This window comes from Spermophilus citellus (genome assembly GCF_964194105.1).
Source record: "Spermophilus citellus genome assembly, chromosome: 4".
NCBI lineage: Eukaryota > Metazoa > Chordata > Mammalia > Rodentia > Sciuridae > Spermophilus > Spermophilus citellus.
Genome location: NC_138185.1, coordinates 53,835,923 through 53,848,452, shown reverse-complemented (window position 1 = coordinate 53,848,452; position 12,530 = coordinate 53,835,923). Strand labels below are relative to the sequence as shown.

The window sequence follows — 12,530 nt, the reverse complement described above, 5'->3', positions numbered from 1 at the left end:
TCCCAATCCCCCTGGGAATTTCTCCCCCCAGGAACATCTGCTTTGCCCTGGTTCCTTCTACACTACAGTGAATGGAGAGATAAGGCAACTCTGAGATTGTTGACCCTAGGCAGGTTGGACTCAGTCTCCAAATCTCCTATACGCAGGCCTGTGGGTTCCCTGGATGTCATTGTTCCTTCCTTGACCAGTGCCATAAGTTTTTAAGAGCTCTTGGCAGACACTATCTGAAATGAGCTTTGCTTGACTTGTCACCTAAATGTCTGAGAAGGTGCTATAACAATGAAGAAGATGGCTATCTGGGTTTTCATGGATCCACAGGCAAGTTGAGTAGAACCTTTGGTCATGAAGCAGGGTTTGTTTTCTATTTGGTTCTGACTAACAAAATTCCTCGCATGTTTCCAATAAGAAATAGAAGAAAATAGAGAGCAATGAATTGCTAAGTACGTGAATGCAACTTTCCACACAAGTAACTAATTATTTAGGACTTTTAAAAAGAGCCTCAGGACACAGAAGCTGACATTGTGGCCTGGAAATTGAAAATATTTAGCTGTTTCTTTGTTAAATTGGTAGCATTTGAGTGTTGTGCTCTTTAGTTGTGTGCAAATCAACATGCAAACATGCATAATTACAAGGATTTACGCAGCCCAAACATTCTTTTTGAATCATTGAAAAGCTCATCTACAGCAAACCATTACTGCAGAATGGCTCATTTGTTCCATGTCTGTTTTGATGTCTAAAACTAAAATTTGATTTTGACCCCATTATTGCATGTGGAGTTAATTCTTTTTTCTTTTTGATCCATTCACACACTAGCAACTCTGGGATTTCTATTGAGTTTATAATAGACAAAGCATTACCCTTTTATCATCAATTTATGAACTAAAGTTCTTAAAGGGAACACAACAAGCTAAAGCATGCCTTTGGTGTGTGGAGTAGACTGGACGCTGGATCCAGTCCCCAGGATCCTCCAAAGCGGAGAAAACAGTGGGCTTAAAGAAAGAAGATACTTCAAAAGATGGGCATGGAACCACCATATGACCCAGCTATACTACTCCTTGATATTTATTTACCCCAAAGAATTAAAATCATCATATTATAGCAAAACATGCATACCCATGTTTACATCGGTACAATTCACAATAGCCAAACTGTGGAACGAGCCTAGGTGTCCATTAATAGATGAATGGATAAAGGAAATGTGGTATATGTACAAAATAGAGTTCCATTCAGTCATAGAGAAGAATAAAATGGATGGAACTTGAGAATATTATGTTAAGCAAAATAAGCCAAACTCAGAAGGTCGAGTGTCATATGTTTTCTCTCATATGTGGAAGCTAGAGAGGGAAAAGGGGGGATGAAGGTATGTGGATATGGTGGGGGGTCTCATGAAAATCAAAGGGAGATCAGTAGAGCAAGGAAAGGAAGCAGGGAGAGGGAGGAGAGAAGGAAAGGGGAAATACTGGGAATGATACTGGCGAAATTGTATTATCAATTTGTATTCATGTACAAATATGTAACAACAAATCCCAGAATTATGTATAACTACAATGCACCCATAAAAAATGTGAAAAGAAAAAGTAGAGAAGAAACAACTTTGCAACCATTGGAATTGCCTGAAAAAGGAAGGAAATTCTGATACATGCTACCACAGAGATGAGCCCTGAAGCCCTTACGCTAAGTGAAGTAAATCAGCTACACAAGGACAAAACAGGTGGAGTATCCATTATCCAAAATTCTTAGGACTAGAAGTATTTTAGATTTTTTTATATTCTTTTTGAGATTTTTGGAGCTTTTACATAGACTTAATGGGTTGATCCTTAATCTGAAATCCAAACTACTCCAAAAGATGACAATTTCTGACCATGGTGTTAGCACTCAATTTGTTTTTGGATTTTGGAGCAGTCTGGATGTCAGATTTTAATTTTAGAGATACTCTACCTGTGCTGTAAGATTCCATATGAGGTCTGTAGAATAATCAAATTCATAGAGATGGAAAGGAAAATGGTAGTCGTCAGGGGCTGGAGAGAGTGTTATGAGCTGAATTGTTTCATATGTTGAACACCTCAGCCTAGCATGTGACCATATTTGGAAACAGGACTTTCAAAAGTAATTAAGGTAAGTGAAGTTACTTGGGGGAACCTTCATCTACTATGTCTAGTGCTCTTATGAGAAGAGGAAATCTAGACCCTGACAAGGGATGATGACATGGAGACACATAGAGAGGTGGCTGTCTACTAGTTAAAAAGATACCAACTCTGCCGACACCTGGATCTAGGACCCCTAATCTGCAGAACTTTGAGACAATGAGTTTCTGTGATATAAGTTGCCTTTTATGACAGTCTGAGCAGATGAACACAGATAGCTGGCGCTTCATGGTTCAGAGTTTCAGTTTGGGAAGGTGGAGGACTCCTGGAGGTGGGTGATATCGTGATGGCTGCACAACAATGTACTGAATGCATTTGACGCTGCTGAGCTATACACTTAAAGGTGGTTAAAATGGTAAACTTTATGTATATTTTGCCACAATGTAAACAATTTTTTAAAAAAGGAAAAGAAAGGAAAGTGAAAACTTACTTTGCTTCTAGAGCCAAGGCGATGATGCCCGCCACCATGGGGGCTGAGACCGAGGTCCCGGTGTGGCCATCTGTGCAGCGCTGACGCAAATCAGTGGTGACCTGGGTGAGAGAAAGGTATGTGAGACAGGGAAGGCATGAGGGCTGACTCAGTCTCAGAGGAATCAAGACTACCCAACATGCTGCAGGCTGGAGAGTGTGACCCTGGTGCCAGGAACAGAAAAGGCACTGGGCAAACACATTGTCTGGTGCTCCCCACTTGATGGCTCGTCTCACGTGTGAAGTGCTGCAGGAACAGGCTAACCTCAGGGTGGGGATGAGGCAGGGAAAGACAAGCAGCTGGCAGACACATATCATGAGCTCAGCTTATTCTTTAGTACTGCAGAAGTATGTGCAGAGAAATAGGAAAAGCAAATTGAAACAAAGGGGGACCCTCCATAAGTCCTTTCCTTGAGTCACCAGGCACTGTGCGTCTTCCACTAATGCCTAAGAGTTCCTACAGCAAGACCATCCCAGAGCCCACCTCAGTGACTTCCTGATTTTAGGGCAACTGAAAACCAGCTGTTCATGGTGTACCCAAGTGGCTGGACAGCGTTATGTTATTTAGCCTCAAAGTTACATATTGGAGTCTCCACCCTGATGTCCCCCTCAGTGGGCCCAAATCACCCCAGTTCTGTCTACAGAAACAGATAAACCTGGAGTGTCCTCGGCATCTGAGCAGAATGAAGAGCCAGTTGCTGTCTTTGGGAAAGTGAGCCTAGCTCTACCAGTTGTGTGTGTGTGGGGTGTTGGCCCACCTGAGAGGCAAGGTGGGATGGGCCTTGCTGCTCATCCTGATCTGCACCCCCTCTTGGAACTGAAACAGGAGCGGTGGCATTGGGATCAGCACGTGTGTTCTGCTGTTGTGGACAGGATCATGCCTCCTGGGGATCTTTGCTTTTAGTGCTCCTCCCATGCCCTTTGCAGATGGAATTAAGTTGCTCACCACCTGTAAATTGGGGAGCTGATCCTGGGTTACCTGGGAGGGCCCTGAGAAGTGAAAGGGGGCTGGGAGTGCGGCTCAGTGGTAGAGTGCTTGCCTAGCACTGCTGGCTTGGAAGGGAGATCTGGGGAGACCTAAGCCAAGGACTGTGAGTGGCTCTGGAATGAGAGTACCCCTAGTCAGAGCCCATGAGCAAAGGAGGACCTAAGTCCCATGGCCACAGGAAGCTGAATACTGCCCACAATCTAAATGTGTATGGAAATAGGTTCTTCCCCAAAGCTGCCAAAAAGGAGCACAGCCTGCCAACATATTGATTTCAGGCTTATGAGACTCCAAGCAGAGACCCAGCAAGGCTGCTGGATTTCTGACCTATAGGACTGTGAGATATAAATTTTGTGCTATTTTAAGCTGCTAAGTTAGTGATAATTTGTTATGGCAGGAACAGGAAACTAACCCATCCACCCGCCCACCACAAGGCTCCAGTAGCCAATTTGTGTAAGCCTTGAGAACAAATTTCTCCAGTGATAACAACCCAGTCCTTCCACATGTTTCCCCTGTCTCACTTTAGCTGGGCTGACAATTCCGCAGTGGAGGGGGATCTGTGTCACACATGCACAGGAAGATCTGACAGGAATGTCCACAGAGGCTGCCTTCCTCCCTGCCAGTCCAGAAAGCCTAAGGCACCTTGACATGGAGAGAGCAGCTGAGGGCAAGGGAAAAGGGCCCAGGATGCAACCTCTCTGCCCCCAGCCTCTTCATATGCAAACAGGCACAATGATAGGCCACTGCACATACTCGTGCGGGGTAAATGGTAGCCAACAAGGGAAACTAAGGGTGGCTGGGCAGGAAGCCAAGCAACTGAGAGCATGTGGGGCCCAAGGTTTGCTCTCCAGCCTCAGAGAAGGTGAGGAGTGAGAAAGATCCCCAGGGGGACAGCTAAACAGGGAGGGCAGCCCCCTGTGAGTCCTAGTGCTGTGCCAGAAACATGGTTCATATTTACTGAACGTATAAACCCTCTGCTGAGGTCAGAGATGCAAGCTGTTGGTTTTCCTTCTTTGATCACGAGTCAATCAGTGGGGGTCATCCCTCACACCAGAAAGACACAGCTTGACATTCACTGGACTGAGAGGGATGAAGCACACAAGGGAACAGACATTTGACTACTGTCAGAGATCTGCTGAACTCAAGACTACGAGGTGCCGACTGTCCAGATCAGTTGCTTGTCCCCTTGCAGGATATCTGAGTGGACTCAAAGCAAACACTGGGCTCTAGTGGAGCAGAGGGAAAATGCCACCCATACTGTCAGAGTAGAGTTCTGGGACAGTAACTCTAACTGGTTCCATTTTCTCTTTTATTGTGCTCCCAACTACATCTTCTTACCCACACATTATTGCTCAGAGAATTTCTTTTTCAAAAGAAAAAAAAAAGAGGGGGGTTATTAAAGCATCTTTCTTTTCTTTAATTTTTTTTTTAGTTGTCAGTGGACCTTTATTTTATTTATTTTTATGTGTTGCTGAGAATTGAACCCAGTGCCTCACACATGTCAGGCAAGTGCTCTGCCACTGAGCCACAACCCTAGCCTGTATTAAAGGATCTTGTAGTTAAAGTGTGTGCACATGCATGCACAAATACACACATGCTAGCATGATTAAATAAGCAAATAAAGCCACGAGTCCTGCTTCCAGAATTGAGTGACACCATCCTCCCAGAACGCAGCCCATGGTACAAAATGCTCAATAATTCGAGCCTCAACTTGCTCCCAGTTGGGTTTCAGCCCAAACATCTGTTTAATAAGACTCCAGCAAGTCCATGCTCAAATGAGCTGGATGCCTAAATGAACAGGACATCATTTAGAATCTCAGCTGCCCATCCCAGGGGCGAAGGCTGCAGGAGAAAGGGAAAGTAACAACTTAAATTAAGGCCTTAGTCAAGCAGCCTGGGCTGTGGCCAGGCGGGCAGTGGAATGGTGGTGGCTGACCTTTCACGGGTGCAGAGCAAAGCAAAGAATGGGAAGCCTGTGTACTTCCCCAGAAAAATGTAAAAATAAATTTGCAAATAATTTCTAAAGATGTAGCTAAGCACCAGGAGAAATAAAAGATGCTAGTGAGCTTTAAAATTAAACCATGTCTGGCCTGCTCTGTGGTCTCATTTTTTAAATGTCTATAAACTAACTTAACGACTGTTAAGTTAGTACATTTGAATTCTGCATTAACTAGATGGGAAACCTTCCCTTTCTCCATTTTTTTTTTTTAAATTAGGAAAGTGTATAGGGAAGAAAGTGGAACAAATTCCACCTATATGGAAAACCGTTACCGTATGAAAGGTCAGTCAGGGGCTGGATATGTGGCTCAGTGGTACAGTCCTGGGCAATGCCCTGGGTTCCATTCTCAGCATCACCCACCCCACAAAAAAAAAAAATAAAATAAAAGAAATAGTGAAAGATAAATCCCACATATTCAGTGAAGTGAGCAGAACAGACAGAAACCATTGGTTGACTTCCAAGTGGCCACCATGTGCCCTTTAGTAGCAGCAGAAAGCCTAGAAGAACACTTGGATTTCCAGAATATTCCAGTATAAAAGCAAGACTTTTTCTTACTCTATTTTACACGTGGGAACTGGACTGGTCAATTGGATTCTGAGTGATGCAACCACAGAATTTCAGAGAGCTAAAAGGAGAAACGATGAGAAATAAACCCCATTCTTAAATGATATTTTTGGATCACTAAAGCCAGAGAGGTTTCAATTGGTATTTCTGGGCACAGAGGAGAAAGGCAGGGTCGGAGGCAGGCTGCCAAGGGACCAAGGTTGACCTCAAGGCTCAAATAGTTTGCCAAGGACTGAGGCTGGGAACCTGGGATCCAGCACAATTTGGCCTCATTCTAATTCACCTGTAGGGAAAAGGAGGTCTCCCCACCCGCTGCCACCCCCGTCCCAGAGAGATGACATACATGCTATAAACCCTCTAACTTTCCAGGAAAACTTACAATTTTCCGTTCATAGAAGGCCCCGCTGCTGTAGGTGGTAGCCAGGGTGGAGGCACACTCCTCTAGGTACCAGGGCTTGTGGCCATTCTCGGTGGTGCTGCTCACAGAGATGGTGTAAATGCTGTTGGTGTAGCCGTCACAGGAGCAGTAGTCCCCCTCTCTCCCACCATTCCCAGAGGCCCAGACGAAAATGGATCCCAGGCCCTGCCGGCCCTAGATGGGAGCAAGAACAACAAGGAATGAGCCAGGGCAGCCAGAATCTCCCTACCTGAAGTCACACCTTCTAAATATTCAACCAAAGGGACTAAGAAGGATGTACTGAGACTATCCAGGTGCAAACCTCTCTATTGATTTTAATGGGGAAATTTTGCCTGTGGCATCAGCTTTAAAACTGTAAAACCCCCAGATCATGTAAGGGGAGGAGAGGCAGAAAGAATCCTTTGCTCTTCTCAGGAAAATCCAGGGCCTAACACAAGCTGTTGCACTTCAGAGAAATGCCTCTAATTTTCATTGCAATAGCCAAGAATCAAAGAGACCTGGTAGTGCCACAATAATACCACACTACAGATGATGGTAAAATTCATAACTTTAATTTCTCTGGGTTAAAGGAGCTGGTCTTATGGGAAAAAATCGGGAATTTTCCTGCAAACATTGCTAAAGAGGTACCCTTCTTGGAAAGCCAGCTAATTTTGCAAAGAGGGATAAGACCAGGAATTCTGGGTGAAGACTGAAAAGGTAATACAGTTATGGTTCAAAATGCTGGTGGCTGCCTGCAGGTGTCCTGTTAGAGTTCCCTGCCATGGGAGAGTGTTGGAGTGGTCAGATCATCAACACAGGCCCAACCAGTGGCTTCATCCCTGTGTAGGTTTCCATTGTTAAGAACTTACTCATGAAAGCAAGCCTGTGAGAGACAGTGACAGGTCAGGAGCAGATTCCAGCACTTCTGTTCTATCCCACACCCACAGGATCAATGATTTCTAACCAAACCAACACTCTCCCATGGCAGGGAACTCTAACATCCCAGCTATGAACATTAACTAATGATTAACTAGTGGAAGCCTGGAATGACTGATTCAGTCCAAATAGCTGGAATTGGTGGTGGTGCACAGTCAGCCTCAGTGAGTGGTGCCGACACCCACATGAAACAGGGCCTCCAAGGCTCCTGACTTCTGCATCCTTATTGAGGACCCTCCTTTCCAAACAAAATGACATGTCTCCCAATCAATCAATTTAAAGATAACTTTCAACCTAATTTTGCAACCCCTGTGGAGACAATTTGAGCCCTACTGTGATTGAATACAAATAGAATTCAAGTCTGTCCTTGGCTAAGTGGACCACTTCTTCTGTAAGTTTTGCATCACTCCACTTTGTGGGCCAAGGGGATTCTAGTTCTAACCCAAGTTTCCCAAGAGAGTAGGCACGAAGGTTCACCCAGTCCAGCTACTTCAAGTAGCTACATTCACTCCGTTTTCTGCATTTCTGAGATGCGTTTGTCCAAGCAGTCAAGAGCTCACCAAAATGGTTACCCTCATTTATCAAAAAGGTTAACTTCTAGATTAAAGGAACAAAGTACTAAGGAAAGTGGGCGTGTCCATGCAATTATAGTCATGTGCCAAATAAGAATGTTTCAATTAGTGATGGGCCAAATGTAGGACCGTGGTAATATCATATAGATAGGTGTGGAGAAGGCTAGACCATCTAGGTTTGTGTGAGTGCACTCTGTGATGTTCACACAATGATGAAATTGTCTAACAATGCGTTTCTCAGATTATATCCCATCATTAAGCAAAGAAAGACTATAATTACCTGTTGGAAAAGATTAATCAGAGAAGCAGTTTAAAACAACCAAAATCCAAGTAAAGAGGAATTTAACCCATTGGAGCCTATCTTTCTGCCACATGAGAATCATCCCTAAGACATAGTTACTCTTAACTCTCCCCATCCCACTCAAAAAATTTATAAAATGTTATCATTTTGCAAAGTGCAGCAGCATCCTTATTGTCCTGAAGGCACAGAGAATAGCTTAAAACAGTGCTCCTCACACTTAAATGTGCACGCACATAAGTCCCCTGTGAATCCCTGTTACAATGCAGACTTGTGTGTGTCAGGTTTGGGATGGTGTGGTAGTCAGTTTTCTTGTACTGTAACAAATATCCAAGATAATCAACTTACAAAGGGAAAAGGTTTATTTTGGTTCACAGTTTTGGAGATCCTAGTCCATGAACAATTGCCCCAATTGCTATGAACCTGTGGCAGCACTTCACAAAAAGAATATGTGGCAGAGGAAGCCCATTTCCATTATGGCTGGAAATGAAAGAAGAAAGAGGAGGGCTGGGTCCCATTACCCCCAGTGACTAGAAGCCCTGCCACTAGGCCCACCTCTTCGAGGCTCCACCACCTCCCAATAACACCCTCTGGGATCCAAGACTTGACACTTGGGCCTTTGGGCCACAATCCAAATCCAAACTGTAGTAAATGGGCCTGAGATTCTGCCTGCCTTAGGAGGGAGGGTCCAGGCGATGCCAGTGCTGCTGGTTCTGGTCTTCCCACCTTACGCTGTGCATTTACTGCTAGCCCAGGCCCCTCTCACAGGCACTGCAGTATCGCCAGCCTCTTTTTCTTCTTAAAATGCTTCCTGGAAAGGGACCATGGGAAGGAGGCAGAGGAGACACCCAGATGACCTGAGGTGTAAGAGAGGTCCTAGGGGTCCCTGAGGATTTTATGTTCACTCTCCAGGTCTCCCAGGACAGAAGCCACAGGGAACGTGTCAATCCCTCTAGCATAAACCCACATTCTACTCAGTAAAGCCACAACTTCAACCTGATCAAATCATATTTCGACGTCCTCCCGGGGGAGTGGTGACTTTATCCATGAGCTCAGAAGCACTCCTCCTGAGGGCTGGCCAACACCCGCCATCTGGTGAAGACCAGTGTTTTTAGCCCAGTGGGGTTTCGTCTCCCTTCTAAACAAGCCATGGGAGGAGCAAGGACTGACATTAAACAGATCCCTGTGCCAAATTACGGCTTTGAAGGTCTCCTACCACCAGACCACATCATCTACCAGAGATGAAGTCAGATTTTTACAGAAAAAGACCATAGGTGACAAACAGGGCCGCAGGAGGAAAAACAGATGGGGAAATGTGGTTGGGTTTGAGATCATCAGATTTCTAGGAGGATTTTCCGTGACAGCTTTAGACAGCTGCAATTTAAGGCTCCCTCTATGACATATTTTACTTCAGAATGACTAAAAAAAGAAAATTAAATGACCTCAGTATTTTAAGAAACCGTGACAAGAATGACGGGGAGCCACATGGTCTCCTCTGCAAGTCCCTACTCCCCCTGACAGCTTGATGAAGCTGATGTTGCTCAGAATTCAGATTGCAAAGATCCCCTCTCTGCAGCTCCAACTTTTCAAAGTCTCCACGGGCTCCGTCTACACAGATCTGAGGGGACAATCCAAATAATCTCTTAAAAACCATCAATACCTCCCCTGGAAACAGGGTGCCTCGTTCTCAAAGCTCAGATCTTTAGAAATCATCCCAGAAATGCCAGATGTTCAGTATTAACACCACTCAAAGGGATGTTTCATGCAGAAGAAGCGATCTCTAACTTAAATCACCCTCCCTGAAAGCTGAAATTCAGCTTAATTTTTAGGACGTTTCACTTGTCATCAAGTTTGAGATCCAAGTGATCTAGTGGGTGGGAGGGGGAGCTGAGTCATGGAAAGACCTGATTTATTTATTCAGCAGTCCCTTGTGAGCAGAGGCTCACTTGGTCATCCCTGAATCTGCCAGCATGCGCCCAGCTCAGCACAAGGCCCAGCTCAGGTGTGCTCAGTGGCCTAATGGAAGTCACCTTTGGGTCTCCCTGGAGTCGTGGAGATAAAAGAAGCTGTCAAGCAACCCAAGCCTGACACATAAGGTCACATGCTGTGAGTCTACTTTTCCTCCTTTACTTTTCTTCTTACATGGAGTATCTAGGTGAGGAATAATCTCAAGAATCGACACCCCCATTTTGGGTGACTAGTTTCTCGGTTGTGAAAGCCTGGGCGGTGGCAGGAAAGGACAGTGGAAGAGGAAACCTTCATGCACACTGCAGGGCAGCACCCCATCCATTAGAGGAGCTGCAGACTAGGTGCCCCAGACAGGAAGTGTAGACATGGTACAGACTCCCAGCCTGGGAAGTCTACGGAAATGGAGGGAAACTCCAGGGTTTCAGCACAGTGGGAGGTGGCAAGGTGGGGGGGCCTTCTGAGAGAAAAAGAAATTCATAGATAGCAACCAAACTCAATGCATCCTATAAGGAAATCCAATCATATTATTCATAAAAATGGAAATCATGAACAAAGCAAAAAAAAAAAAAGATTGTTCCTCTGTGGCTAGGAGGAGATAAAGAAGGCTGTTTTCTTTATAATCCTCTGGAACATTATTTATTTATTTATTAACTAATTATTGACCACATTTTAATCACTATTTATGGGTTATAATACCATAAGAACTTTAAAAAAATGTTTTAAATTATATGACTAATAAAATAGGCTTACCTCCCTCTATTCACCTCCTCTCCTCTCCTCCTCAGAAATCAGAGATGCCTGGATTTCATTCTTGAACTCCTGCACCCACCAGCACTCATCAGCCCTACCTTGTGCTTTGGACCGGAGCTTATTGAACCACCCAGGACCTTCTAGATGCCAGTCACAGCTCTGTCTGCCTGCTCCAAGAAGCTGTCCTCACCCAGATTTCTTGCCACCGGCTTCTAAGAACTGGTTCATCTCTAGCTACCCACTTCCCATCTCCCAGACTTTCTGATCCATGAGGATCCTGAATGGACAATTACTGGCTGGTGGGTAACCTGCTGGGAGGAGCCTGCCAGCCTCCCGGGCTTCTGCAGACACCAGCCTCAAGGATATTTCCTCTGCTTCACATCTGATGAAGTTCTACTCTGAAACAGTATGCAGGGCTGTGTGCTGGTGGGGGTGTGGGGGGTGTCTAGATAGTGGCTTCCTGCTATTGTGGCATATTGAATTAGAATATACCCTGTGATGGGCACAGAACACTCCATGGCTAGGTACTGATGTGGGTAGATAGCCAAGGCCCAGGATACCCTTTCCACCTGCACAGTCCAAGGAACAAGTAGATGATTTCTCATCCACCTGAAGACTTCTCAGCCAGGACAGGCAGGCTCCAAGACAGAGGGCTGGGCAGGCAGATACCAGGCTGACTCTCACTGGAGCGGCTGAAACCTTCCCCACGAGTGGGTAAACAGCCACTTCCTGAGCCCCTAAGTGACTCCTCTCTCACTCTGGTCTTGGCACTATAGGGCCCCGCCAGTCCTGTTTCAGGTTGTGGCTGGTATCACTCTGACATTTAACTGTTAAGACTGTTCACTGTCACCCCCCACCCCCCGAGCTCCCCTGTAGTCCTGGGTTACTCACACCTTTTTAATGCCATACTCAAAAGCTTGTTTAGCCAGTCGGCCGGGCCCATCCACTGTCTTCCCGTCGTCGTCCGGGCCCCAGCTGGCACTATAAATGTCAATGTAGTTGGGTTTGATGCCCAGGGACTTGGCCTCAACCACATCTGTCACATCGCCGTCCAGCATACGGATGCCTGAAAGCACAGAGGGAGACTCACCGTCAGTGCCCATGATCCTGAGCCCGCAGCCAGGGCTGCCCTGGGCTGGGAGGGGAGCGAGACCGAAGAGACCCGAACAGTGGAGATTGGGACACTGCGTCACTGAGCTCCCCTGACGGAACTTTTCCCATGTTGTGGAAAGCTTGCTCCTCCTCTCTGGGCTGGCTGATGTGAAAGAATTAACACGACACCGCAGGCCACATTGTAAACTGCTCCTGTTGTGTTGTGTGGCAGCGACATAAAAAAACCCAGCAACTTCCAAGGGAGGACTCAAACGGTTGCCCTCAGTAACATGATGTCATGCAGGTATCTAAAAATGCACACTGGTATAATAGGACTCAGGAGTTCTTTTTCACTTT

General features: G+C 45.6%; 1 protein-coding gene across 2 annotated transcripts in view; it reads right to left on the bottom strand.

Annotated features, from left to right (window-relative positions):
* Nucleotides 1-12,530, bottom strand: part of PCSK6 (proprotein convertase subtilisin/kexin type 6) — a 189,365-nt gene that overhangs the window by 85,853 nt on the left and 90,982 nt on the right. For both annotated transcript variants that reach the window (XM_081291142.1, XM_081291143.1), the window contains exons 7-9: nucleotides 11,975-12,147; nucleotides 6,540-6,752; nucleotides 2,575-2,675 (exon numbers count right to left, since the gene is read on the bottom strand). In XM_081291142.1, coding sequence (XP_081147268.1) covers nucleotides 2,575-2,675; nucleotides 6,540-6,752; nucleotides 11,975-12,147 — 487 coding nt within the window. The remainder of the gene's footprint in view (nucleotides 1-2,574; nucleotides 2,676-6,539; nucleotides 6,753-11,974; nucleotides 12,148-12,530) is intronic.